The following is a 27909-nucleotide window of genomic DNA, read 5'->3' as shown; positions in this document are numbered from 1 at the left end:
ATTAACTGCAATCACAGCGATACTGGGCACAGTTTTTATCTTTTCAAGGAATCAGGAGTACAGAGGAGATTAAAGAGATCCTTTGAGTACACACCACGACCACAGAGGATGTGGACAAAGACACTGGAGACAATTGGAACTGGAAAACACAAGAGATAAGTAGTGAGGTAAGTCATATATAAATCAATATTTTGTAGAAGTGAGGGAGAGAGTGCACTTGATGCATACGAGCCTGGGCACTGACTGAACTGTGGTGTGTGATTATACAGTGGGTATGGAAAGTATTCAGACACCCTTACATTTTTTACTCTTTGTTATATTGCAGCCATTTGCTAAAATCATTTAAGTTCCTTTTTTTTTTGTCCCCATTAATGTACCACAGCAACCAATATTGACAGATAAACACAGAACTGTTGACATTTTTGCAGATTTATTAAAAAAGAAAAACAGAAATATCACATGTTCTTAAGTATTCAGACCCTTTGCTCAGTATTTAGTAGAAGCACCCTTTTGATCGAATACAGTCATGAGTCTTTTTGGGAAAGATGCAACAAGTTTTTCATACCTGGGGATCCATTCCTCCTTGCAGATCCTCTCCAGTTCTGTCAGGTTGGATGGTAAACGTTGGTGGACAGCCATTTTCAGGTCTCTCCAGAGACTCTCCATTGGGTTTAAATCAGAGCTCTGGCCAGGCCATTCAAGAACAGTCACGGAGTTGTTGTGAAGCCACTCCTTATTTTAGCTGTGTGCTTAGGGTAATTGTCCTGAGTTCAGGCAGTTCTTTTGACCTCATGATTCTTATTTGCTCTGACATGCACTGAGCTGTAAGGTCTTATATAGACAAGTGTGTGTCTTTCCTAATCAGGTCTAATCAGTAGAATCAAACACAGCTGAACTCAAATGAAGGTGTAGAACCATCTCAAGGATGATCAGAAGAAATGGACAGCACCTGAGTTAAATACATAAGTGTCACACCAAAGGGTTTGAATACTTATAACCATGTGATATTTCAGTTAATAAATCTGTGAAAAATATCAACAATTGTGTGTTTTTCTGTCAATATGGGGTGCTGTATGTCCATTAAGGAGAAAAAAAAGAACATAAATGATTTGCAATATAATTGGCTGCAATATATAACAAAGAGTGAAACATTTCAAGGGGTCTGAATACTTTCTGTACCCACTGTATAGTGTGTGTGTTTGAGAGAGAGATCTAAATAAATGTTTCTATGGTATTTGTGGCATATGAAAGCACAATGTGAAAACTAGACTGTCATTATACATGACTGCTGTGAGCTTAGTGAAAAATGACATCAGTATTCTGAAATTAATGTCAAAGTGACTGACTGCAAACCAATAAACGAGATGGAGACAGACAGATGACAGATATGTGTCTTTTCAAATACAGACATTTTAAGTTATGTGACACATATCAAATGTTCTCATTATGTGACATTATGTGACATTATGTGATAATCTTGTGTGGAAAATATATACAGCTGCAATGAAAGCATGAGATCAGGATCTGAATGTATGATCATTTTGGATTTTTGAGTTTTGAAAAAAAATGACTGCAGTAACAATAAGTAACATGTGCATTTTTTTTCTCCTGTTCTTTTAGTAATTTGCCCTTACAAATAAAAAATGAACTCTATTAGTACATGAAGGATACTTAAGGCAAACATGTAGTAGGAAATTACACATAAATAAATAAACTGAATGGAACACAATATGTTAATGTCCTCTGAATGTAAATCTTCATCCACTTACAACTGAGCTCCAATCATTTTTTTAATTCAGTTTATTAAAAATAAAAAAAAAAACACTTGGAAATACTTGTACCTGACCACATATATTTGTTCTACTGTATTCTGATCTCACTGCTGCTTTTCTGCAGAATTTAAGCTTGCTTTCCAATGCTAAAAAGATAAGATATAAAATCAAGACGTAAAAATAACATTTTATAAGAAGTCTTCTTTTTTGACAAATTTATCAAAAAACACTGAATTGTAGCCTACTGATAAAAAAAATGGGACAAATAACTGCCAATGGACTCGGAAAAACTGTATCAAAAGGAAAACACATCTTAAAGCTGCAGTCCGTAACTTTTTTTTGTTACAAATTATTCAAAATCGGTATTTGAGCATGTACGTAACCAGCCAGTGTTCAAACGTATGGCCTTACTTTAGCCTGATTCACAGCGGTTAGCTTGTAATAAAGTTTTCTAATTTGTGTGGTACGGGTACTGCGTCATTCTGTCATGTGTGTAAAAATAAAGAAGACGTCCCGGCAATCTATACACACCAATACACACTATACTCACTGTCACTCAATACTGATGTTGTTAACAATAATAATTTGAGAATAAAGCAGAACAATAATAATAATTAGCAGGGTTTGATATGATATGAGCTAAATGTTCATTTGACTTAATCACCATTGGTAGCAGGATTTATTGTAATGCTTTTTCACTCAGTTGGTCAGAGCAAAGTGTGGCAGACCTATTACTTACTTGTTCAGATGACAATATCTTATTTGAGTCATATATTCCAAGACGTAGACTAGAACCTGTGATCACTAAATACAGGATTCACACGACAGACACACATTCCCCTCTAAACATTAGATTAATCCACAATATAATTCTGTAAGGAACTGCAAAGAGGCTAAACTTATGGACTGCAGCTTTAAGTAAATTTGAAGAACAGTTGTATTAGAAAACAAACAATTCATATTAATATTGAATTACAAAAGATATTCCTTTTTGTTCTTATTTTGAATTTAAGACTTTCTGCTCCAATTTAAGACCTTTTAGTACTTTAATTTAAGGCTGAAGACATATTCAAGAATAAACCTAACAAAAAAGGCACGATTAATCTACTTTGCTCATAGGCTATTTGGACAGATGGAGAAATGCTTTCTATTCAGTTTGGAGAGATGGACAAATAACTCTTAACGCTCATCACATCACATCATTTCATGGATGCAAAGAAAATAACACAAAAAGGAACTCAGTCATCAGAAAGTGCGGGAGTTCTTCAGCTCTGCTAGAGCCGCTTCTCTCGATTACATCTGTGTTTTCTTAGACAGCGCTTCTGCCTCCTGTGAAGGAACACACAGAAACGCATCGAGTCAGTTCAGCAGAGGAAAGACTAGGGCAGTGTGTGTTCATCAGCCCGGCATTCCTAGAGCGGACGCATACGACACACACACGCTGGGAATAAAGGGGCCTTTCTGTCCCTCAGACACCTACCTTGGAGCCTGGAGGCGCCGTCAAGCCCAGGAACGCATACACGGCATTGTCCTCACGAGCACAGAAGAACGCCTCGTAGTTCTGGAGCACAGGAGCAAAAGAACAGCGCTCAAATCAGTCTGACACTTAACAGAATACTGGTGAAATAAATCTGATTAATTTCCTGGCATGTATAGTTATTACGATAGAATAGTATTTAGACTTTAATTTTTTTACTGAATGTGAGAATGGATCATTTGTTGGCAGCTGTTTAACCATCTACTCTGTCAGGAGCACACACCCCACAGTATCTGTCCTCGTTGAAGATCTGAGGAGGAAGAGGATTCCCTGTGGCCGGCCGGAAATCATCAGGGACGTGTTCTCGCATCCACTTCCTGTTGTCCTCGTCTGCTGCGATGTCACATTCCTCAAACTCTATCTTATTGGCTGCTAAGAAGCCCATCACATCCTGCTGCTGCTTCTTGATCTGAGGAACACGGAAGATTAAATCACACATTAAATCTGTCATATGATGCTAAAAAGGAACTTTATTTCGAGTATTTGGTGTAATGCAGTTTTTATGAGGTTTAAGGTGCAAAAAAACTTTATTTTGCACACACTGTACATTATTGTTTCTCCATTAAGCCCCGCCTCCTGAAACGGGTTGATTTGTACAGAGCTCATCGTTCTAATAAAGTGAGCTGAGCTCTGATTGGCCAGCTCTCCCGTGCGTTGTGATTGGCCGAATACCTCAAGCGTGTGGAGGAAATGTTACGTCCCTTACCATAACATGATACGTGTCCCGGCGCTATTAAACACCAAAACAATAAAACACATTAAAACCAGGCGTTCCTTGCATCCAGTGAAGACATCATGACTGATTATCAGGATTATACCGTCTTTTTACTCGTCACGTTACATCACGCCTCAGAACATCACACCGTGTCTGCATTCGTGATCAGAGAAACGACTAACAACAAGCAAACCTTCACTGATCAAAACTTGTGAGTCAGAAGCTCCAGACGGTTCTTGTCTCTTTCTAGTCTCTGTTTCAGTCAGCATAGATTCAGTTCTCAGTAAATGCACTGAACACACTCTAATGTTTGAGTTCATCTGTTCTGAACAGTGTAGGAAACACAACTTAACACTGATTTATAGCCGTGTTCTCTTTTAGAAACACAAACAAGAGTAGTTTCAGTTTCACACGAAACACAGTGTCTCCAGAACATGGCGCCCGCAGCAACGCTACACGCAGAATAATAGCTCCGCCTACTTTCTTTGAGTAAACATGTGGGCGGAGTTATGCAAATAAAGCCACTCTGTGACGCAGAGAAGTGGAGGGTGTTTAAACATAAAAGAGGAAGGAACACTTGAGATTGCATCACATGACCCCTTTAAATGCTGTGTGGAAGCAGTATTATTTACAGTGGACTTCTCATGTATCAGGGTTCATGAGCATCAGATTTTGTTGCGTTACATTCTTTTCAGAAAAATAGTATACATGAGCATTTATGAGGAACTACTGTTCTGGGGAAGATTTCAATTAAAGTGTTTTTATCATGAATCTCAGACTCTGCTGAAAACGGTTCAGATATGCAGAAGATGAAGGAAAGCAAAGAATGCTGACCAGAACTAACGACACAGTGCTAGAATCAGCCTAGAACTGCTGTTTATTTAATACATTTTTTACTCAGATATTATCATCTTCTTGTGAAATGCATGTAATGCAATGTAAAAAAAAAGATCTCTTTGATCTCTTTTATTCAGCTGAAATAAATACAGCATGTGTCTGTGTGTATTTTTATAATGGTTTATGTTTGTTGTGTTCTAACCGTGTTTTACTCTTTTTGGTAGATTTTTTGTATCAAATCATTACATCATTGATTGAGCTGAATGACTCTGAACTGAGACGTCTCTCACTCGTTCACTTTGTTGTGGAGCAGCTGTAAAACTGTAACTGACTAAACAGTGAGACAGTAAGAAATAAAACGCTGTGTGTGGAGCTTCATGGGTGAGTTTTTATGGTGGTCCTCCATCTTCAGCCCTGATCAAACACACTGTCTGATCCTGAGCCCCTCCATGAGTTTGATCAGACTCACAAAACTGAGACGAGGCAGAGTCTCCAGGACAATATGATTCGCTTATTACGCTTTTCATGCTCCACAAATCAGCCTGAAAGGGTCAGTTTGGTGCAAACAGAAGGACTAACCAGAAACACAAACACTTTTCCTGAATGCACACAAATGCATGTATTTCACATCTCCATCATCAGACCCATCCGTTTCAAAGCGAGGGACTTTACTAACAGAGAGCAGTCAGGGCGGCACTGGGGCTTTTTGTTTTGACAGGGAAAAAAACAAGGTTTTGAGGAACTGCGCTGACACGAAATAAAACTGAAATAGGTGCTAATAAATGTTTCAAACAACAAAGTAAAGACTTTGCCGTGTCAGAAGAAAGGCGCTCTGCAGGGTTTAGCTGAAGTGTGGACTCGTCAGGAGTCGCGTCGTTCCAGAGTTACATAACCTACAGGATCTGGAGCACAACAGCCTTCTCTAACTCACCAAATTAGGAAGAGTTCGAGCCGAAGAGCCGCTGGAGGAAGAACTCCCTCTAGACACACATCTAAACGCTGTTTATCAGTTCGGACGCAGATAAAGCTCAGATGAACTGGTGTGTGGTGCAGTTAGTTCTGGAGAAGTCTGGAGCAGAAGTGATATTTCCAGCACACAGATGTCAGAGGAAGTGCTTACATTAACTGTCAACTTCAGCACCATATTTAGAGTTTGCAGGGACTCTGTTTTCTCTGAAATTTGCATGAGAACAAAAGACTACTGTAGTCTAGCTGTATATTCAGTGTTAGCAGTACTTTTGATAAATGCACGTTTTCAAGCTCCCTCTTATAAGAATAATAACAGGAAGAAGTAAAACGAGAATAACGTGTACTGGGCTAAACTAACCCAGAAAAATGTCCCTTATTTGCGTTACTTTTGTTTTATATCCTACTGCACTAAAACTGTGATGACTTTCCACGCGACGACATCATTAAAGCGAGATTCAGTCAGCGTTTGTTTCTATGTTGATTTATGATGACTTTTCTTTGCTAAACAATAATCGTCGTCGTCTTCTGTCAGTGTCTGGCTGCGGTCGTGTGCTGTCGTGCATCTGAAGATCTTACCGACGTGGATCCGGAGGACGACGCGATGTAAACTTTAATCACCATAACGACAGATTCCTCAGACGCGCTCGAGCTCGAGAACAGCGATGACCGAACTCCACGATCATCTGAGCCTCGAGGAGCCGAGCACCTCCTCATCCCCCGCCTCTCTTCCTGCTTCATCACATCACCAACAGACGAAGTCCACTCCGAAACAAACATCTGCTCTGACTATGTACGCTTTAAAAAGTGTGTTTCATTAATGGACGGTGTCCTTGTTATCTGACTTGGCTTTATATGCGAGTGCTGTAAGAGTTTTAGTTTGATGTGAGTCCTGCGTGGGAACTGTTTCCGGTGAATAACGCTCGTGTTTATTTGTAACAGAGCGACAAAGTAACATAGAAAGTCTTGTAACCCGCTCTTTTTTTGGCTCTTGGTTGAATAATCTGGCCTGGGAAACAAACCCTTGATTCCAGGGCGCCATCTTGAGTACAGAGATCGCAGAAATAAATCACCCCGCACCTAAACAGCGCTGAAATTACCAAAATAATAATAATAACGCTGTAATAACACTAATAATGACACACTCAAACGCTCTCGGTTTGATTGTCCTCTTTGAAAGTGAATGAATAAAGACACGCATGAGTTGTAGAGGAATGCTCTCAGTCCACATTTCTTATGGTACCGTGTCGACATTTATCATAAATACCGGCTCTTTGTGTTTGGCTCTCGGTCCTCCGCGCTGATTGGTCTGTCTAGGCATCGGTCACGTGTAAGCCACGCCCCTTAACCCATTGAGCCGCTCGCCGTATCGTTCCGTGCTGTTTATCGCTGTATTTAGTGCAGCGAGCCGAGCACGTATGTGCACAGTGGTCTTCTAAAGCAGCCGTTTCCCGCGTGTTTCGCAGAGTCTCCCTAGGAATCCAACATGCCTAAAAGAAAGGTAACGTTACGCATGCTCTCTGTGTCATACACACATACACGCGCGCGCACACGCACGACACACACTCCCGCATCAGGGAGGCGTTGTTCCGAGCTAATAGGCACATTCGCGTTTGTTCGCTGAATTGCAAAATATGGATGCAGATGCCGTTGCGCTATTAACCGAAACGTTATTTCTACTCGTTAGCGCTGAAATCGGCGCATGGCTTTCGTGCAGCGCGTGCGATGGCGCGCTCAAGTTTGTTTTGCTGCTCTCCTCTGCTAATGGAGTCAGCCATGCTGTGCGCGAAAAAACTAAATACTAAACCGGTCACGAAACACCCACGGATACTGAATACGGCCTCCGTGACGTTAAACACGTAACTAATCGAGAGCAGACCATTATGGAAAATAACGCCGTGTTATTTTTGGTAATAGTCTTTGTTCTTGAGCAGATGGCTGTCGTGGCGCTGGTGTGCCGATAGATGGCGCTGTCCGCTGTTTGTCTCTCATGTAGGGGGTGCTCGAGCTCCACTACAGGACACGGGGTTCCTCGCTGCTTTATGTGGGGTTCTCCATAAAATGTGTACACGTATATGCATATAATACTATAGCGTTTTATTATTGTTATTGTTGTTTCTATTCACAGAAAGCAGACAGGGATGGCAAGGATGAGGTAAAATATTTTCATTTTTAAACTGTCAAGATGTCACTTAAGTTAATTGCTTATTAAAATATTTCCCCTTTATTTATAGTTTGCCTTTTTACTCATAAGTGTCCTCTTTTCAGCCACAGAGAAGATCTGCGCGGTTATCAGCAGTAAGTGTGTCTTTAAAACTAGTTCGTGTGTCAAATAATATAATAGTAATTAAAGTGCAATAACTACACTGAGTACTGTTTTTGTCTTATAATATCAGTTGAAAAGTGTCTAAGCTCATATCGAGCGTGTTTTCTTCATAGAGACCAGCTTATGTGAAGGCTGAACCCAAACCAAAAAAGACAACTAAGGTAAATACTAACAGATGCTTTAACATGAGGACAGTGTTGGTTGACAGCAGCGTGTATAGATACACAGTGTCTAATAGATAAACTCTTCAAAGTACTGTTGTTGTGAATGTAGCTGCATGCCAATGCTTCGCTTCTCCTGTAGAAAGACAAAGCAGTCGGTGTCAAAAAGGAGGATAAGAAGACCAAGGTGAAGGCCAAGGAGAGCTCCGAGTCTGCGGCCAGCGAGGAGAACCACTCCGAGAACTGAGAAGCCGAGACCCCAGAGGTGCGTTTCATGTCCCTTTAGACCTCCCCCAGGAACTCCCGTTGAGCTCCTCGGATGTTTTTCAGTGCAAAAATGCGTTCTTCTTCTTCTTCTCAGGTCACAGAGACTCGAAAAGCAACGAAGGAAGCGAAATCTGAGTACCCTCCATCAACACGGTCATCACAGCTCCTGTCCAACCTCCACGCCATCCTTCACAGAGAAATATTTTTATCAACGGTTTTATAAGTATCAGCACAGATTTTTTAGCACAAAATGAAGCTAAAAGCTGAGCACCCTGTAGAGCTGCAGCAATTGTTTCAGCGAGAACGCCACACTAAAAGTATTTTTAAACGCCATTTATTGTTACTGATAACTTATTTGGTCTAGAGAAACCATACCTGCCACTAGAGTTTGGGGTGTTTTCTTAAAGTGTTTCCTCGTTCTCTTCATCCTTCTTCCTCACACTTTTTTTGAAGGTTTTAGAAGGGGTCGTAAACGGCTGGAGGAAACCTTGTATATTTTCTCTGCTGTTTAGTCATTTGTCCTAGATTTTTGTATACTGTGGGGCGGGGGGTGCTGATGTAGTTCACAGTATCTTGGGGAAAAAATCTGAAAATTAAAAAAGGCAGCTTTTTTTCATGCAGTTTTATTTTTACCATGTGATCGACATGTTGAAGTCTGCAGGTTGTTATGTACACTCTCTGAAGTTGCAGTGTCTGCTAATAAAGAAAAGGGTGGAATTTTCCACACTTTCGCCTCTCTTTTTTTGTTCGGACGCTACAGCGATGAATCTGACAAGATGATCATCTGAGAATCACCAACCTTCACGCAGAACTTGTCCTTCAAGGAGACGCACTCCGAAGCTTAACCTAATAGAGCAAAACTTTATCTGAGAAACGTGGATTAGTTTGGGAAATGTCCACTAGAGGGAGTTGTAACATGTTGGGGAAATACAGTTTGAGGCGTGATCTCTGCTGAGTTACATCAACTCCACAACAAACTGGTTTTGATCGTGGCAGGTCATGGTTTTCTTCCATGCTAACAATGTCCTTGTAAACCTGCAGCTCTCTTTGGAACATGGATAGAGAAGAGACGCACACTACACTGAAAGTCAAGCGCAGAAGATTTTCTTTACGCTTACAAATACTGAAGGTTTCTGAAGGACGCATCTCGTCCCAAAAGTCAATGAAAAAGAAGGGAGCGAAGGTAGAATGAAAGTAGCAGAATCGATCCTTGAGGGACACCTTGAGCTGGAGAAGTCCTTAATCTCCTACCAACTCTTCTCTAATGGAGCGACACACACGCTTTGGTTCATTGTTTTGAAAGCAGAACTAAGATCTAAAATGAGAGCTATAGGGTAACCAGGATCATGATGTAGGACTGAGACAAACTCAGTACAATGATGTTTTCTGAAACTAAAACACAATACTTCTAAGAATCTGACAAAGTCCTAAACCAGTGGTTCCCAACCTTTTCTTGTTTGAGGCACCCTTATAAGGAAATAGATATTTAAAATCTCTGTAGCTTTTTTCTTATTATTTATTTATTTGTTTCATTTCGAGAGTTTGCATGCAACAACAACTTATACCTAGTCCCAGATGATATGAGAATACTGTTTACACTGATTCTGCCTTAATAAAAAAATTTTGTTGAAATTTTGGCGGCACCCTCAAAAGATCTCACGGCACCCCTTAGAGCCGCGGCACACCGGTTGGGAGCGTTGACCAGGTCACAGAGCGATGTTATAACAGAAGTGTTCTCCACTCATCTCCCTGCTGGATGATCTCCACGCTCACGCCGTCCTGTCATGATACACCTATCACCACGCTAATGTATGTGATCAGTTACCTAGTTTCAAAGCCAGAGAGGTACAGCTGAAAACAGCCTGATGTTCGTGTAATCTACACTAACGGCACGTCATGCCATAAAATATGTTTATTGTGACTGAACTTGGATTTAACATGATAACAACTGTAAGTTACTAAATGTGCACTGCAGACATCTCATTCATTAAAAAATCAGCTACAGACAACAAGCAAAGAACAAATCATCACTGACCACACTTTAAAATCACTCCCGTTATACTCCACCAAGCCGTCTACACTGTATGAGGAATACATCTCTTAAACTACGACCCTTTGTTTATGAAGGAGAGACGGTGGAAGGAGCGAGAGACACCGATTACAGCTGCTTTATTAGTTTATAGTTCATTTCTACGACTAGCTACAACTAGTTTATGTCAATTTCAACATCAACAATTGTGAAATAAGGAAGATCTGAGGAGGAAATGTGTGAATATTCAAGCGTGAGTTCCTACAGAGGGCTTGAATAGCAGCGGTTTCCTGAAAATAAGTCCTAAAACCCAACCCTCTGAAAGGAATATTATCTTAACCAGCGTCCAAGGTCCACTGCGATAAGAACACCTCACCTGACATAAAAACATCTTCTACCACCACCAAGAAGGCATCTGATTACTGTTGATGAGCGGAGAGCGATGTGAAAACGATGAAAGCTCTACACGGACGTTCGTGTGTCTGGCTGTGGGCTTTTGTTCTCCAGGGCTGCTTCCAGCTCAGCACTTCCTTGATTTACTGGACTGCCTACGTTGAAGTCAGATACTTTGACAGAGTCTCTAATCAAACGGTGGGCAGTATATGCGAGTGCGGCGTGTTTGGAGTGGACTCACCCTTGAATTCGGCTTCCGGGCTTCTTGTGCTTCCAGATTCAGATCCTCTGGCATGCTCGAGGAACACTAGCTTCACCCCCAGACACCAGCCATGGATTGCCCTGATAAAGAAAGGAAACTGCACATATTCACAGAAGATACGAGCTGCCCAGCGACAAGGAGCCTCGGCGGTGGTGATTTACAACCTAGACGGGACGGGCAATGACACCAACCTCATGGCCCATTCAGGTATGAGAGCTTCAGACCTTCAGAGACTAGAGTTAAAGCAGCTTACAGAACCCTGTGCTGGGCTTTCTTACGACACACTGAGAGCAAGGCAAAGAGAAACCTCCCAAGAAACCAGCACTATTAGAGGAAAGAGCGTAACCTTCAGGGGAAGTAATACAACTGATAACATTTCACCCCCTGTGCTATTTTGACTTCATCCTTGATGAAAAATAAAGGATTAAAAGGGTTAAAATTGGGATTAAAATTAAGGATTAAAAAAAATTGCACTATAATCAAGGGCTGTTTTTATTCTTACTCCTTAAGCAAAATGACTACCTGATGTCAAGAATGTGTCCAGATGAAAATGAAAACTCATGACATAGATGGACTTTGGCGTGTATATGTTACACCGAGGCTAGGATTAGGGATGTGGGGTATATACACATCACATATATATCACACCAAACATCTGCGTGTCATATATACGACTAATTTTTGCGTATCAGTAACACAGGTTTTGGTTTTTATTTGCCCTACTATTTATACTCATTTTCATGAGACTGGGCTGGTATTAATTAGTGAAGACGTCGCTGTATTAACCTGGAAATTCAGGCTTTAATCAGATTAGACGCCATACTGAATCTAGAAGAGAGGCTGAGATGGACAGACTTTACAGCGGGATAAAGGTCAAAGATCGGCGTTTTTACAGCAACTTTTATGTTTATGTTTTTTTTCTTTAGTCAGCTGACTGATCTGTATGTCGTTTACTCATTTTACAAATGAAGACAATAGAAATATTCTTTTTAGAACAAGCTTTTGTTAGAGGCCTTTTTTGCTTTTGTTAACTGTATAATAAATGATAGTAAACTATACTACAATCCACTGAACACACTTTACTTCAGTCCCTCAAGTCTTATTTCATTCTTTTAAGGATAAATTAATATATAAACATGGCGTTACACGGACTAAAGCCTATTAACTGACTAAAATATACACCAGTAGTTTTATGTCTATCTTTATACATTCAGAAGTGTTTTTGAACACTACCCTAAACCTATTTACTCAACAACATAAAACTGATAAAAACACAGTCAAACATACATTTCTGACGTCTTTGCTGATTATTAAAAACTTTAAATGCTAATTGAGTGCAAAGAAACTTATCCTCTTAATGTCGTAATGACAAAAATGATCTGCTCCAATTTCAAGACTATAAAATTCTAATAAAACTGACAGTAATCTTATGCTAGCCAGGTCCAATAGCAATGCTAATGCTAGCTAAAGAACTAACGAATGCACCGTTACTAATGACTAGCATGCGTGTTTGATGCCTTCTAAGTGGGCTATAAAGAGCTGTTTTTACACGATGACTATCAGCTGTTCATGTGATCATAACCTGAGCGTGTAGTCATGACAACCCTGGGAGCGTACGATCGCTGAAAACCTAAACCTGCTTTCTACGTCCTACATTTCAGTGGCATCGTGTCATGAATCAGAGTGTTAGATGTTTTGATATGAAATCAGACAGAGATCAGGCCTCAGTAAGTATGATATGCTGTTACGTGATCTGAATCATTCCAGCACGCTTTGTTGTCTATGTAGATGAATTTTAGGTTTTTACAAAAGTATTTCAGCGTAGTAAGAGCTGCTGTTCAGGTCTCGCTGTGAGTGTGTGTTAAATACTGGAACGTTCCTGTGTCTGCCGGTGATTGTGTGTGTGTTCAGTACAGATACAGCACTGTTAACTTTTATGTGAGTTGAATTTTACCCTAGGATGTTTTTATGACTCCCTCAGATGTCATTTTCTCAAGGAGTTCATGAGGTCCACATTATTCCCTGAACTGTATGATGCTGTTGTTCAATGTTTTTTTTCTTCAGACCTAATATCTGTCTTGATATCTGACTGATATTTAGATGACTCAGCTCATCCTGGTATTAAGATGTGTCACTTAGGCAATGACACCTACTTAGGACATATCAGTTCACATCTACAAATACTTTTTGTCTATTAATTGTTAAAATCCCATAGATTAAAGCAAAACTACAACAGCATACAGCCGTGTTGTTTTGCATCAACACCCTTGCAGTTCTCTCAGGAAATGCAACCCTTCTCTCAAAAATTTGTTACCGTTGTTACCTCTGGTACTCACATGTTTATTTTGTTGTTGTTTGCATTGGATCAACACAAAAAAACAGAGAAGAAAAGTCCAATCCAATTCCAGCAAATCTAAGTAAAAATCCTTTAACGGATTTGAATAATAAAAGTGTGTTGGTGTGTTATGTGTAGGCTAAGTTAAAAAGATGTGTCTTTAATCTAGATTTAAACTGACAGAGTGTGTCTGCCTCCCGAACAGAGTTAGGGAGATTGTTCCAGAGTTTAGGTGCTAGATAGGAAAATGATCTGCCGCCCGCAGTTGATTTTGATATTCTAGGTATTATCAAATGGCCAGAGTTTTGAGAACGCAGCGGACGTGCAGGACTATAATGTGATAAGAGCTCGCTCAAGTATTGAGGAGCTAAACCATTCAGGGCTTTATAGGTAATTAATAAGATTTTAAAATCTATTCGATGTTTGATAGGGAGCCAGTGCAGTGTTGACAGAACCGGGCTAATATGATCATACTTCCTAGTTCTAGTAAGGACTCTGGCTGCTGCGTTTTGGACTAGCTGAAGTTTGTTTATCAAGCGTGCAGAACAACCACCCAATAAAGCATTAGTTTTCTACATGTGCTGTTTACTGGTCATGATTAATGTTGTAGTGTTTTATTTCTACAGATGCCAAGAACATAGTTGCCATCATGGTTGGTAATGTTCTAGGCACTGAAATGGCTGGCCTAGTGAAGAACGGCTCAGATGTGTATGTAGTGATCACGGTGGCCAATCCTCGGGGTCTGTGGTACAGCAGCACATGGGCATACGCGCTGTCCTTCACCTTCATCGGCGTAACCATCATCACCATGTTCTACTTCGCTTTCCTCTTCTTCAAACGAATGTACAGAAACAAGCAGCTCCGGATGCAGCAGGTACAGCGCTCAGCCGCTCAGAAGTCACTCGAGGGCAGAGTCAGACATCTCACTCGGTCTGTCCTTTCATTCGTTTCTGTGCAGATGGAGATGAAGAGAGAGAATGAAAAGGCCATAGCAAAGTTAGAAGTGAGGACTCTGCGGACGGGAGACCCGGTACTGTGCTGCATCCGACAGACATCAACCCAGGAGCACAACAACAGTCATGAGGAATATTTGTAGCGATAGTTAACGTTATAGGTCAAAATGATCAAAAATCATTAGCAGGTTACGTAAAGATCATGTTTCATGAAGATATTTTGTACATTTTCGACTGTAAATATATCAAACGTTTTTGATTAATAATATGCAATGCGTAGAAATTCATTTGGACAACTATAAAGGTTATTATCTCAATAATTAGATTTTTTTGCTCCCTCAGAACATTATCTTGACAAACATTATCCAATCCTAACAAACCATACATGAACGGCAGCCTTATTTATCCTGTTTCCAGATGAGCATGATGCAGTGTGCTGCAGGGTCACACACTCGTGTGTTGAGTAGCTGTGTGTCTGTGTTTGTAGGAGGTGGACTCGGAGGACGTGAGCTGTGTGGTGTGCACCGACTCGTTCAAACACCACGAACAGGTCACTGTTTTGCCCTGCAGGTGCAGTACGAGCACAACATCGACGTCACACACATTTCATAAAGCCTCTGTCAGCACAGCGCTTCAATTTCATGTTTTCACTACATGGTAACCTCCTTTCGTCAGAGCATGCTGACTATCAGAATCTTTGCAAGTATCCACCTTTTTCTTGACCTAAAAATAGCTCCCGGTCTTACCTGCGTCCAGATATTTTTCATTTGTTTTCTCTATGTATTATCTTCAAGGAACACACTTTTTCATTAAGTTGAGTTTTACCGTTTTGGAATCCATCCAGCCGATCTCCGGCTCTGGTGATAGCGCTTTTAGCATAGCTTAGCATAGATCATTGAATCCGATTAGACCAGTAGCATCGCGTTCAAAAATGACCAAAGAGATTTGATAGTTTTGCTATTTAAAACTTGACTCTTCTGTAGGTTACATTGTGTACTAAAGACCGCCGGAAGATGAAAAGTTGTGATTTTCAAGGCTGATATGACTCTCATTCTGGAGTAATAATCATGAGCGCAGCAGGAGCAGTGATAATAAACTCAACTTATTAACTCTGAGGGAACTGGAGGACGAGCCTATTTACAAAGAAAGTGGAGTGTTCCTTTAAGATAATACATAGTGCCACAGTTTTACTGTTTACTGCACATTTTTATTCTCCTTGTTATTTCCCTATAGCATCTAATAAACCAGAAGCCTCACCCATAGACTTTCTCCTTAAAGAAAAAGATGGATATGTCAGCTCATCCTACTAACCCTAGACCTACCCTAACAGTCTACTCTGACAGATACAGACAGCTGTGAATGAATGATAATTAGTTGTAGTTTATAGTTAGTTAAATATCTCGTGGGCTATAAAAATAAAGTGTAAACACATTTGTTATTTTATTGGTGACACGTTATAATAAAGTCCCAGTTGTTAGCATTAGTTAATTATATTTGTTAACGTTAACAAAATGAAAAATAAAATGAAAAGGTTTCACTGATCTCAGTTAATGCTATTTTTAACATTATTTTAAAAAAATCAATAAAATCAAAAGTTGCATCTGTTAAAATCAGAGTAAGGACATGAGCTACAATGAACAGAGAATAATTGAAATAAAGAAATATTAGTAAATTCAGTGAAACCCGTACTCATCTTTTGTTTAGTATCAGTTAATGCAAATCACTAACCAATCAAATACTTTTGTGCTGTATTTTAAGAAGTGCACTCGTTGTTCTTGCGTTTTCATCCATCTGCTGGTTTATTATTAAATGAAATGAAAGAACTGTAATGAAAGAACCTGTTCTGCAGACATCTCTATCATAAGAAGTGCATCGAGCCGTGGCTGCTGGAGCACCCCACCTGCCCCATGTGTAAGTTTCACATCCTCAAATACAAGGTGAGTGTCCGGAGCAGCCGAGCCGTCTTCATTCAGCAGCGATGCATGGTGTGGGCTGACTGTGTGCTGCCGCGTGTCTTTAGATTGAGGAGGAGAGCGAGGAGCCGCCTTCATCATCATCTTCATCGGCCGACACGTTCAGTCTGTCTGTGATCAGGACAGAGCAGCTCCACACACACCGTGAGTCCCTTCTGATCAGATAAACACTTCATCAGTAGATGTTCTCACAGCCCCTGCGAGACATACCGCAAGTGTGTGTTCTGAGCGGCGCGCTGGACTGATGTGTATCTGCTGGTTAATGATTTGTGTTTATGACCGCAGCTCTCGGACGGCCATCAGACGGCGAGGTTCAGACACAACACATTTATGAGAACCCTGCGTTTGAAGAAGGAGCAGAGACCATCAGCCAGGATTAACTCCACAATACAGCATCACCAGCGAAAAAAACAATCATAATGATGATATTGAAATAAAATATGAGCAAACCTCAATTCGGATGTTCAAAATGCAACAGACTATTTAATAATAATAATAATTGTATGCTGTTTCATTAATGGAGATGTCACAGCTTCACGAACGTGGATATCTGTCGTGAACTCAGAAAAGATGGACTGCAAGGATATGAATCTTGTTTAATCTTGTTTAACTGACCTGATGTTCATGTCCAGTTACTGCATGACCAGAAGTAGTTCCAGCAGGTCTGGACTGCATTACACTTCAGTACTTCTTCATATTACTCATCTGAGATATCAAATCATAATCACCGCTCCATCAAAAGAAAAAAAAGTTGTTTTGTTTGTTAATAATGCCTTTCAGCGATGAAGAAATAATAATAATAAGAAACCTGAAGCAATGCACATTATGTCCTGATCATTGATGGTAACATCTCTGGAAATCACTATTTCCTTTGTTTTTACACGGGAGGAATAATTCATGCATTCTGAGATATACACACTGTGGAAGAGATGGATTCTCATACTGAAACAACGTTTCAATAAATGTTTTGTATGTATGAATGAGTATTTCTGTCTCACCTTGACTCGTTCTGGGCTCATATGAACACACGCAGAAGATCAGCAGAGGACTGCTACTGCTAGTACTTCAGCTCCATGATTAAGGAACTTCGCTCAAACTTGTGGGGAATAAATGCCAAAAATAACACAGCTTCAAAATGATTAAGTTTTGAACAACTGCCTTTCTCTCCGAACTATTAGAGCGAGTAGCTGCATTTCTTTTTGTGACGAAAGGGCACCAAAAACATCAGTTCAAGTCCTTTACTGCTAATCCGTAGGTCGTGAGAATGAAAGGAAGGCATATTCCTGGTTGGCAGCTTCCTGTCAGGCCGGGTTTTACTCTTATCAGCTGGGCATCTCCCTCTAACTGAGAGCTAATGTCCTTGAAATCCTGCAGGTCACAGTTTCTGGACCGAATGTCTGGATCCAGGTTTCTCTCTCGTCAGCGTCCAGGGCCAGTGTGTGGGTTCTCAGCCAGGACTGCAGTGTGAGGAGCACATGTTTAGACGGGTCTTTTTAGGAGTGATAGGGTCAGTCTTGGAGCAGGATGGGTCAGTCGTACAGAACGTCTCTATATAGGAGCAGCCCACTATCTTAAGTGTGTCTCATTCAGGCCTGTTCTCTCCGTGTGTCCACACACACTCGCTCAGCTCTCACGTTAAAGTCTCCCACTTCAGTGTAGCATTGGCTACTAATAAAATTTCACAGTTTGTTTCTAAAGCTATCAATAATTCCCTGATGTTTCTCCAACTTAACCTGTAATCTGCTCTGACTGGCCCTGAGCTCAGATCCACGTAGAACGCCCTTCTTTTCTCTTGTGCTCTTAATCTTTGGTAAGTCTTTTTCTATGCTATTATATGTAGACTACTTTGGTCAGCCAGTGTGGATTTTTTAAAGTGCTTTCTAAATCCAATGAAAATCCAATCTCAGATCTCAAATTTCACTGATTTATAAAGCAGACGTTTGGTCTCCTGGATGATCTGAAGTCCCTGCACTTTGTGTGTGTTTCCCTGATGACTGAAAACACTGTCTTCAGTGTGATATTGTTTTTATTCATATAGTTTGTCAGCTGAGAAGCATTTTTGTTTTATTATAATTTCATCTATTTAGCTATTTATCTCTTGAGGAGCCACTCGGTGTAGTGTGACATTTATGTTGTTTGCTTGCGTCTTGAATCGTAAATGCAGCCTTTCATACGAAATATAGACATTTTATTTCTTTCTGAAGCATCAAGGCTCTTAAAGAGGTTTCTGCCACCCGCTGGTCAAAAACACAACACACCCACCGAACAATTAATAAAAGCTATAAAGCAACAAACAGTATACAGTGTAATAATTAGTAACTTACATTTTGTTTTAGTAAATGCACAGTAAACAAAAAGTCAGTGTTAATAATATTTTGACATGACTAATATTTGGTAAATTAGTAAAAAGATGGATCGTTTGTGTCCTTAACAGATTAGTTGAACATTAGACTAGTATCTAAAGTTTAAGACATATGATACACCTTTCATTGCTAACTGTAACTCCTGCCACACGTTTAGACGGGATTTGAGCTCCTTTTTAAAATGAATTGAGTGAAATACAGAACTTGTGCTTCTGTCAACTCAAAAAAACATTCTGTTGTTATTATTTTTGTTTAAACCTTTCAGGCTGCACACATTTCTTTGATGAGTTCTCTTGATGTCGATCATCAGCTACACCTTTAATACTGTGAAATCTAAAAAACTCAATGAAATTGTCTAGATAACTTTAGGCAGTGGATTTTTAGTTTCCAAGATGACTGGATAAGGAAACGGTTTTTAACTGAAATAGTGGTCCAGGAATCAATCGTATCTTTTTATGTTTGTGCTGATTCAGCACCTCAGATGTAGTGCAGTGTGTTATCAACTTCATTCATTCATTCACTTCTTTGTGTTTTGGACATCGTGTGGACATTAGGCTGTATAGAGACCGGATGTTATTTGTTCATCTGAAAGTCGTCTGTGATGACACGAAGTATATGATGGATGGATGTTCTGAAGGAGCTTCTCTCGAGAGCTGAGCGGTTCTCGTGTCGTCTCGCTTTAAATGTGTGTCGAAGATCCTCCTGAGTCCCGCCGCCGCTTCCTTCTCAATGTCATCCTGAAAGCATCCTGAGATCGGCTGCTGCTCAGAAGAAGCTCCGGTGAGTCCCTCACGATTACCTCCTCCGCGGAAATACGTGTCGTGTTTGAGCTGTTTTACGCGATCTGATCTCTGGATGAGTCGGGTTTAAAGGCCTGAGTAATGCATGTATAATAAACACATGAAACGGCACGCGAATCTGTTAAAGTCGTCGTGAATCGATGCTTTTATTATCGCGCGCGCGCGCGTGTGTGTGTGTGTGTGTGTGTGTGTGTGTCAGAAAGAGCCGGTCAGTCATTAATATCAGCTCAAGTATGAAAACTCGCCCAGAGAGGAGGAATAAAGCGACGTGAGAACTATTAACGACAACTACGAGTCAGTCAGTCAATGGAGAAGCTCGGGCTTTTCTTCTCCACGTAAATAAAGTTTCGCTTTCTTAAAATCCGACATGTGATGAAAATATGAAATGTGTCGTTCTCATCTGCGCGTCACAAAAACACCAACAAAGAGCTGAAGGTGAGATCTAAGTCACGTTATTGACCGAGTGCACGTTTCTTTTGATTATACAAGTACGAGCAATCTGAACAATAAAACGCATGGGAAGATGTATCTGCATAATGTTTGGATGCACAGTAATACGTTTAGTTAAAAAAATCCACCATCAGAGAATTTCTAATGGTTTTACTGGTTTTAATGGAAACTGTAAAGGTTCCTGTGGGTCTTCTGTCACCTTCTATTAGTGGCTTTAGTCAAAACCACTACCTCCCAGTGAGATATTCCTCCAAACAAAGGAAACCATTGTTTAATGGTTAAAAGCTGATGGTTTGTAATGGCACTTGTAGAGGAAACCTTTAGAAATTCAGTGTTTTTCAGCCATATCTGTAATTTCCCAACGCTTTCATTCAAGTTCATTCATCAATCTGCAGATAACATATGTTGAATATATAAATTGTCCGTTTTTCACCACCACTAGCTGAGTAGACGTCCTATAAGGAAATTAGATTCCTGTATGCAAGATATGTACATATTAGACCGCGTTTATTAATTTGTTGACGACCCATGCTGGATGCGTTGAAGTTAAGAGCACAGACCAAGCGAAGCCCACTTAGACGGTGCTCGATGGTGGAGGATGAGAGCGATTCCTGCAGCGTCATCTGTGTGTGTTTTCTTCTGGAGGTCATCAGAATGCTGAGTCATTCTGCAGAGGATCTCGCTCACGCTCTCCAGCTTTCAATAGGTGAGAGCCTGTAAGATGATCCAGGTCATAACTAATTCAGCAATTTCCATAGAAAGACCTTGAGAAGCTGGCTACGGGAAAAACAAACTGCAAACCACCAAATTATAATTAGAATACAAGAACTTCAAGCAGAAAGCTGAATAAGCAATCTCTCACACACACACACACACACACACACATCTGAATCTAAACCATATAAGCACCTTATAATCAGTATCGGGTTTCGGTTCATGTAAAGCGTTTATTGTTTGGATTCCTCAATGATTTCATGCATGCATTTTTGTGACAATTATCAATGGCCGAATGTAAACACAGTACAGCAGCAGAAATGCTGACAGCGCTGCTGTGTGCTGAGAAACAGACCTTACCGTTTTTTCTGCTGCTTATTTTTTTTTTTTTAAATGTACACACAAATCCTTGCACATTCAGAACACCTTTGGCATAATATTAATGGCTGATCTAGTGTAGTGTGAGTGTGAGTGTGTTGTGTTTCGCAAGAAGTGTTTTATGAAATTGAAGGCCGAGAATTAGCGTCTGGTTTTGCAGATCTGGTGTGTTTCTACTGTTTGAGGCTCAGCTTTCAGAAGTTCAGAAGGGTTTAGTGTATAAGCAGCTGTAAATGCCCAGAAATACGCCGGTGGTCCTGGAGGTCCGATGAGGATCATACGACGTGACAGAGAGACAAACTGAAAGTGCTATAGTGGTAAAAAATGTCAAACCCAATATCAGTCATCTGCCTCCCTTAGACCGCTGTTTAGGGGAATGGAAATGTGACTGGGGGAGAATAAAGTAGCTTTCCTTCAACGATGAAGCTTTTTCAAACAGTTCAATAAAGCATACGGAATAGTTTCCTTACACCTTTATCCCGGCTCTCGACCGTCTCTTCCACATGAGGCCTGAGTCCTTGCTCTCCACAAGCTGGTTTTGTAGCCTTCGGCCTATTCATTAACACTTTATTTGCTTTTCACAACAGTATGCATTGGGAAAAAAACACTATGCAGATGAACCTGACTTGAGTCTCGCGCATGTGTGTGTGTGTGTGTGTGTGTGTGTGTGTGTGTGTGTGTGTGTTTTTGTGAGACACGAGGACACAGATGCGTATACTGACATGGGTATGACCGATATTACGAGGAGAAGGTGACTTATGATGGCATTTCATCATGTCCTCACTTTTCAAAAGGCTTATAAAACATACAGTTTTTTGAAAATGTAAAAATGTGAGTAGATTCCTGTAAGGGGTAGAACAATAACATACAGTCTGTACAGAATAAAAACATTCCACCTATGAAGAGTCCCTACAATTCACAAAAACAAACGTGTGTGTGTGTGTGTGTGTGTGTGTGTGTGTGTGTGCGTGTGCGTGTGTGCGAGCATCAGTCAGAGGGTGTGGGTCGAGATCCTCTGAACACACGTCTGCACAGAAAGATAACGCTGCTGGTTTACAGGAATTAAACCCCGATGGAGCTCAGCGGCTGATTATCTGTCCGAGCGCAGGGAGAGTGACGGAGACGAGCTGCTGAGAGAGAGCTGCTTACCTGCTCTGTAATGTGACTTCCCTCCGTCTGCAGCGTGATGACAGACCTGGAGACAGACCCTCCGGGATACACCATCTTCATCCTGGTGTTCCTCTTCTTCATCACGGGCCTTCTGGGATTCCTGATCTGTCACTGTCTGAAGAAGAAGGGCTACCGCTGCGAGCTGGAGGAGGACGAGGAAGACTGTGAAGACAAGCTGGGGGCAGAGCAAGATGGCAAGTCTCTTCACTCTTGTTTAAAAAGTTTTAAATCCGTACGTGTTTAAAGAGAATGACTGTAAACTATGAATCCATGTTTACTGTACTTTACAGTCACTTAGGGTGCAGGTTAATGTTTTTCTAAAACTGCTGAGACACACGTCTCTAATGTTGAGAGACTGAAGAAAACAAGATCATAGTTTTTATCTTTGTACATTCTGCATCTGTATCCCACAGAGGGTTTTATTTGTCTTCAGATTCCTTGGCGTCATACCAAGAAATCCCTCAGAATCACTTTTTTTAATGTGCTTGCATAATCCAGTTAAGGGATCCAAAAATAAGCACCGTTTTTCCATTGACCTTTCGAGTTTTTCCCCAGCGTACCGCTGAGCAGACATTTATGGATAACTGGGATATTAGACTTAGATTATTGACTGATTTCTGACCTCGCAGTACATCCAATCAGGTTCGCTCTGATGCACAGAACATCTGCAACGTTTTCTGACTTAATAAAACATGGCAGTGGCTGCCTATTTGCATAAATAGTGGAAGAAGCGGTTTGCACCAAGATCATCATCACCGTAAATGAAATAATATATATTTTTTCCACTCAGACGAATCAGAAGACAGTCAAGACACAGTGGAACAAATCCTGAAATGCATCATTGAGAACGAAGGTACAGATCACTCTCTCTTCTCTTCTGAAGTCTTTTCTTTTGCACTGCATTTAAATGATTTTTGTGGCTGCTATTTTTGTGTCACAGCTAATATGGAGGCTTTCAAAGACATGCTGGTCGGCCAGAATGTTTGCGAACATCACGATCCACGGTATGATTATTATTTTTGTGACTCTTTCAATATGCATTTTGTCTGATGAACGTCTAATTTAGTCTAATTCATAAACATGTTTTGTTATAACTGTGTAAAGTGTTTCATTAGGTCTGCATAATGTTGTTTGATATGACCCTCTGGGGTTATTTACGTTGAAGTATCATCGGTCATCGGTGTATATGTGTGTGAGGAGTGTACACACTGATCTCTGAATGAATGCAGATGTAAAAGAGGAGCAGATGCTGAAGATATTTCTTTCTTCTCAGCGGCTTGCATCACAAAGATAGCGTGGGAGGTCTTCCTCTTCACCATCACACCGTTCATCTGGGAGGAGAGCTCAGCTCGTGTGTTCACTGCATGCAGAGTCACGTGTTGAAAAGCCGCCGCAGGAGCCGAGTGTCTCGCAGCAGAGCCCGGCCGGGAGAGCAGACCGTGCTTTCTGTGGGCAGGTCAGATTCTTCATCAGAAACACCCAAAACAAGGATAAAGTGTAAATGATGGTGACGTGTAAACGACAATTGAAATATGAGGTGTGAAAGACAGTTCATCTTCAATCGGCTGCGCTGTCGAAGCGTAATTGCTCTGAATAACGACACGTCAGTGTTTTGCAGAGGTGAAGCTGTCTTTGAAGTAGTTTCATGGTGGATGAACTTTGAATAAACTGAATTCGGTTGAAAAAGGACCGTTAACTTGTGTTCAGCTGTATTAGAGCTGAAATTTAATATGTGATCAATTACACAACATTAACACAATTTTTCTTACTATGAATCTGCTTCAAAACTGTTCAGATGTAGAAAAAAACGCATGATATAGTATCACATGACACCCAGCAACATTTAAAAGCACTTTAGTTTACGCTGTACCACTTTTAAAGGTTACCCAAGCCACTTCATTATAATATCAGGACAGGACACACTAACATTTTTAAAAGGGGTCATGAACTGAGAAATCTAAATTTCCTCAGAGAAATTCACTCAAAACGTCTTGTTCGTCTAAACCCAGCTTGTTCTACTCTGTGATGTAATAGCGCGGATAAGCAGAACAAGAACAAGAACAACGCCTGCTTTCACGTCACGGCCTATTAGCCCCGCCCACCAATTCTACAGCACTGCCTCTTTGGCTCCACCTACAAAGGCTACCTTGTTTAGCCCCGCCCACCCACTCGCAGCTGTAGTGTAAATAATAAGCTTTTTTTTACCTTCTACCACAGCAGCATCCGTCGGTGAAGAACGTAGGCGGTTAAACACACACAACTATTAGCCAATCACAGCACTGGTCGTTATCCACCGGCCCTATTTAAACAGAGCTTTCAGACGAGAGAGTGAAAACATGACAGAAAATAGCCTATTACTTCTAAATTATATGTCTTGATAACATCATAAACAGACAGTTCATGACCGCCTTTAATATACACTAAATCTGACCCAGTTGTGTGAATAAGTTCATAGGTAATCATGATTTATATTATTCTAAAATGAATTTCAAGGATTTAAAGATTAACCTGTGTGTGGACTTCTGACTGTGTGTGACTCTTTACACCAGTAAGTATTACAGAATAATATCTGTGGATGGAAGCTATTAATAACAGATTATTATGAAGCTGAACGTCATCTTTAAATCGACAGATTCCGTGTCACTCACATGGAGAAGAGGAACAGCCTGCAGGGTTCGATGAATCTTCCCACACCGAAGCCCGGAAACACCTCGAATGACACGACGCTCTCAGACAGCAGGACGGGCTTTAAAGACGCCTCCAAAAAACCTCAGGAGGAATACAACATCCGCAACATGTTCAAAGAAGCTGGAGCGGTGAACGGCAAAGTCCCCAACCTCAGCAAGCGCAAGAAAAGCGTAACACTGCTGGGTTTCTATAAGGCTGGTAATGCTGCGGAGACTAAAGTGGAGACTAAAGCGGGACAGGAGGTGTTCGTGGAGGACAAGGAGGAGTCGAGCACCGCCGATCAGTTATCTGACTGCTGGAGCTCCAGCGCAGCGTCTCCCACCGATCCCAACAAAACCGCTTTGGATGAAAACTCAAATAAAGCCTCCGGGAGTCAATTACAGGAGACTCTGAGCGAAAGCGGCCCAGAGAACCCGAAGACTGATGAAGCCGCTTTAAAAGAGAAACCACGGGACGGAATAAGCGCAAACTTACCGGGGACTGTTGGCGATGGCTGCTCGAGGTTTTCTGTGGTCCGGACTGTGGAAGAGACTATCATCACACCCGCAGCTAACACCGACCGCAGAGATGACAGCACAACACACGATGACCTCACGCCCGGACAGCTTCATCAGGATCAGCAATAGAGCTGAACATCACAAGATGATCAAAGTGTTGTTATTTGACAATGAGACTCAAACCGAAAACTTAGAATTTGCAATAACACTGCTTTTTACCAGTAATACACTGAATTAATTGCGTATTAAATCTACATATGATGGGCCTAATTGAAAAGCAATATATTAAAGTAGCCTGCATTGACCATTCGGTGGTTTTCTGTTCCCCTCTTTACAAAGCAGCTTCAACTCTGTACAGTCCCTCCACACAGATCAGATCTCTCCAAACCACAAACAGGGTCAGATCGCAGTATGTGAGGTTATGGCTGTTAAAAGAATACAATAGAAATCATGATAAGAGTTGTGTATTTATAATATCCTCATGCATCTTTAAAACAACACTATAAACACGTGAAAATTCTGGTTGTTCAAGCAAAGAGTCTATTGCACCATCCGCACCGAGGATGCTGTGTGTGTGTGTGTGTATACAATATAATAAAATGATAACCCAGATCCTTGTGCACTGTAAAACATGTTTTTTGTAAGATGTAAATAAACAAATAATACTTTTATAAGAATATATTTTATTGATGGTACCTTTAAATGTCATGTTTAATGTAATATTACTTGAGTGTAGACAACCGCTGCAAAAAATACCACAAAGCACCACCTAGTGTCCAATCTACTCGAATACATGACCTGTTTAAACATGAACGCTGTGACCACACCGGGGACGAAAATTAATCATGGCAAGTCTAAGCCACACCACATGACCCTGACATGCGGTCTACAACATGAAGACTGTATAAACTTTAGACACACCTACGGTTGTTGTACTTATAACTGGATGGAGAAATTGATGTAATGATGCAGTGATGGGTTTGTTGAAACCACATCCAGGATAGTTTGAGTTGAAGGTGATGGTCCCTCATCCAGCAAGAAAAGTCGTGTTATCGTCAGATCATCAGGATGGAATGAGAGAAAGAGCACAGAAGTTTCTGAAGGACCTGGTGATGGGGTGTAGACAGAGAAGAGAAGTGGTCCTAGAACTGAGCCCTGAGGAACCCCAGTACTTAGATCACAGAAAGAAAGTCCTATTTATGATTTCAAGAAGACTTCAGTTTGGCCGTGGAAGGTGTAGAATTGATATATGGGTTAATGTGACTTTAAGAGGCTATTATTTCTTAAAGACATATACATAGTCAGGCGCTACTCTGCTTTGTTTTCTGGCTGTTTGCTGGAAATTGCTATGATTCTACCATTTCAGAAACACCACCTGCTAGCAGAGAATGAATGAACATTTTCAATATACCTGTCTGCTCTTTTTGTTCAATCCAAAATGTTATTTATAAATGGTAACTAATTGATTGACAAGAAAATAATGCATTATAAAATCTAAACAATGAAAGGAATATTTCATCCAAAAATGAAATAAACGATGTTTAATTCACTGTTGCTACGGTAAACGGATATATTATTACTTATTACTGTATTTTCATTTAAAGGATTATTATTGTCTTGTCAGTATTAGTACTGTTCAGTTTAATTTTTTTACCTGTATAAAACAATCCAATTGCGGTACAACACTGTATACCGTATTTTATTCAACCCCAACCCATAAAACTCACATTTGTCTTTACGATATTCTTTTTAATTGTTGAACAATTACAAATATTCATCTCTAGAATGCACTAGCTGAAAAAAGGGCATCACCACAGTCCCTGTAGCACAGCAAAACAGGCTTTACAGAAATCAAATACAGTACACATTAGTTTGTGTTGTGTTCAATTTCTGTACTTTTGACAAAGATAAGAAGCTCTCTAATGAGAAACACCATGAGGAGATTCAGGCTGATGCTTTTAAATATACGAACAAATACAGGGGTTGGACAATGAAACTGAAACACTGACCAATTTAATGTTGGAGGTTTCGAATTTGATAAGTCTGGTGGCCAAACTTTACTGATTATACATTCCACCAGTAGGAGCAGAGTGTGAAGGTTTAACTAGCAGAGTAATAGAACAGTTTTGCTTACCAATAATGAAATGCACACAACATTATGGGTGACATATCAGAGTTCCAAAGAGGACAAATTATTGGTGCACGTCTTGCTGGAGCATCTGTGACCCAGACAGCAAGTGTTAGTGATGTATCAAGAGTCACGGTGTCCAGGGTAGTGTCAGCATACACCAAGAACAACAAACCACATCCAACAGGAGTCACT

General features: G+C 40.6%; 4 protein-coding genes across 6 annotated transcripts; 3 read left to right on the top strand and 1 right to left on the bottom strand.

The window, feature by feature from the left end:
* Nucleotides 1–1782: 1782 nt before the first annotated feature.
* On the bottom strand, nucleotides 1783–7017 carry sh3bgrl (SH3 domain binding glutamate-rich protein like). The gene is made up of 4 exons (XM_043257341.1): nucleotides 6407–7017; nucleotides 3533–3718; nucleotides 3253–3333; nucleotides 1783–3101 (listed from the first exon to the last, which is right to left on the bottom strand). Exons 1-4 carry the CDS (start codon nucleotides 6605–6607, stop codon nucleotides 3066–3068), a joined length of 504 nt encoding a protein of 167 aa, XP_043113276.1. The 5' UTR covers nucleotides 6608–7017; the 3' UTR covers nucleotides 1783–3065.
* A 143-nt stretch (nucleotides 7018–7160) lies between these two features.
* On the top strand, nucleotides 7161–9307 carry hmgn6 (high mobility group nucleosome binding domain 6). Of its 2 annotated transcripts, none has more exons than XM_043257343.1 (6): nucleotides 7161–7328; nucleotides 7956–7982; nucleotides 8096–8125; nucleotides 8267–8314; nucleotides 8457–8579; nucleotides 8676–9307. In XM_043257343.1, the coding sequence occupies exons 1-5, from the start codon at nucleotides 7314–7316 to the stop codon at nucleotides 8559–8561; spliced, it is 225 nt and encodes a 74-aa protein (XP_043113278.1). In that variant the 5' UTR covers nucleotides 7161–7313; the 3' UTR covers nucleotides 8562–8579; nucleotides 8676–9307. The 2 variants fall into 2 exon arrangements, with proteins under 2 accessions (XP_043113278.1, XP_043113277.1); XM_043257342.1 differs by lacking the exon at nucleotides 7161–7328 and adding an exon at nucleotides 7377–7737.
* A 1678-nt stretch (nucleotides 9308–10985) lies between these two features.
* On the top strand, nucleotides 10986–17512 carry LOC122357206 (RING finger protein 148). 2 transcript variants are annotated; one of them, XR_006252440.1, is made up of 8 exons: nucleotides 10986–11472; nucleotides 14227–14474; nucleotides 14559–14630; nucleotides 15041–15123; nucleotides 16403–16490; nucleotides 16574–16670; nucleotides 16812–16995; nucleotides 17075–17512. XR_006252440.1 is itself a non-coding variant. In XM_043256494.1 (7 exons), the coding sequence occupies exons 1-7, from the start codon at nucleotides 11064–11066 to the stop codon at nucleotides 16904–16906; spliced, it is 1092 nt and encodes a 363-aa protein (XP_043112429.1). In that variant the 5' UTR covers nucleotides 10986–11063; the 3' UTR covers nucleotides 16907–17512. The 2 variants fall into 2 exon arrangements, 1 of the variants encoding a protein (XP_043112429.1); XM_043256494.1 differs by having other exon boundaries at nucleotides 16812–17512.
* A 2017-nt stretch (nucleotides 17513–19529) lies between these two features.
* On the top strand, nucleotides 19530–26257 carry rell2 (RELT like 2). The gene is made up of 6 exons (XM_043257004.1): nucleotides 19530–19669; nucleotides 22291–22595; nucleotides 23192–23254; nucleotides 23342–23405; nucleotides 23675–23857; nucleotides 25034–26257. Exons 2-6 carry the CDS (start codon nucleotides 22418–22420, stop codon nucleotides 25713–25715), a joined length of 1170 nt encoding a protein of 389 aa, XP_043112939.1. The 5' UTR covers nucleotides 19530–19669; nucleotides 22291–22417; the 3' UTR covers nucleotides 25716–26257.
* Nucleotides 26258–27909: the final 1652 nt, after the last annotated feature.

This window comes from Puntigrus tetrazona, chromosome 14 (assembly GCF_018831695.1).
Source record: "Puntigrus tetrazona isolate hp1 chromosome 14, ASM1883169v1, whole genome shotgun sequence".
Lineage (NCBI taxonomy): Eukaryota > Metazoa > Chordata > Actinopteri > Cypriniformes > Cyprinidae > Puntigrus > Puntigrus tetrazona.
This window is presented reverse-complemented; position numbering and strand designations above follow the sequence as displayed.

Bases quoted from the DNA above. Each gene is read 5' to 3' on its own strand.
- sh3bgrl (XM_043257341.1), bottom strand. From the start codon at position 6,607: ATGTTTGTTTCGGAGTGGACTTCGTCTGTTGGTGATGTGATGAAGCAG. The intron at 3,334-3,532 runs GTGTGTGCTCCT...CCTGTGCTCCAG, and splicing joins ACGAGGACAGATACTGTGGG to AACTACGAGGCGTTCTTCTG. The intron at 3,102-3,252 runs GTAGGTGTCTGA...GTTCCTTCACAG, and splicing joins CGGCGCCTCCAGGCTCCAAG to GAGGCAGAAGCGCTGTCTAA.
- rell2 (XM_043257004.1), top strand. From the start codon at position 22,418: ATGACAGACCTGGAGACAGACCCTCCGGGATACACCATCTTCATCCTG. The intron at 22,596-23,191 runs GCAAGTCTCTTC...TTTTCCACTCAG, and splicing joins GCTGGGGGCAGAGCAAGATG to ACGAATCAGAAGACAGTCAA. The intron at 23,858-25,033 runs GTCAGATTCTTC...TTAAATCGACAG, and splicing joins ACCGTGCTTTCTGTGGGCAG to ATTCCGTGTCACTCACATGG.
- hmgn6 (XM_043257342.1), top strand. From the start codon at position 7,711: ATGGAAAATAACGCCGTGTTATTTTTG. The intron at 7,738-7,955 runs GTAATAGTCTTT...TTCTATTCACAG, and splicing joins ATAACGCCGTGTTATTTTTG to AAAGCAGACAGGGATGGCAA. The intron at 8,126-8,266 runs GTAAGTGTGTCT...TTTTCTTCATAG, and splicing joins GATCTGCGCGGTTATCAGCA to AGACCAGCTTATGTGAAGGC.
- LOC122357206 (XM_043256494.1), top strand. From the start codon at position 11,064: ATGAAAGCTCTACACGGACGTTCGTGTGTCTGGCTGTGGGCTTTTGTT. The intron at 14,475-14,558 runs GTACAGCGCTCA...GTTTCTGTGCAG, and splicing joins AGCAGCTCCGGATGCAGCAG to ATGGAGATGAAGAGAGAGAA. The intron at 16,491-16,573 runs GTGAGTGTCCGG...GCGTGTCTTTAG, and splicing joins TTCACATCCTCAAATACAAG to ATTGAGGAGGAGAGCGAGGA.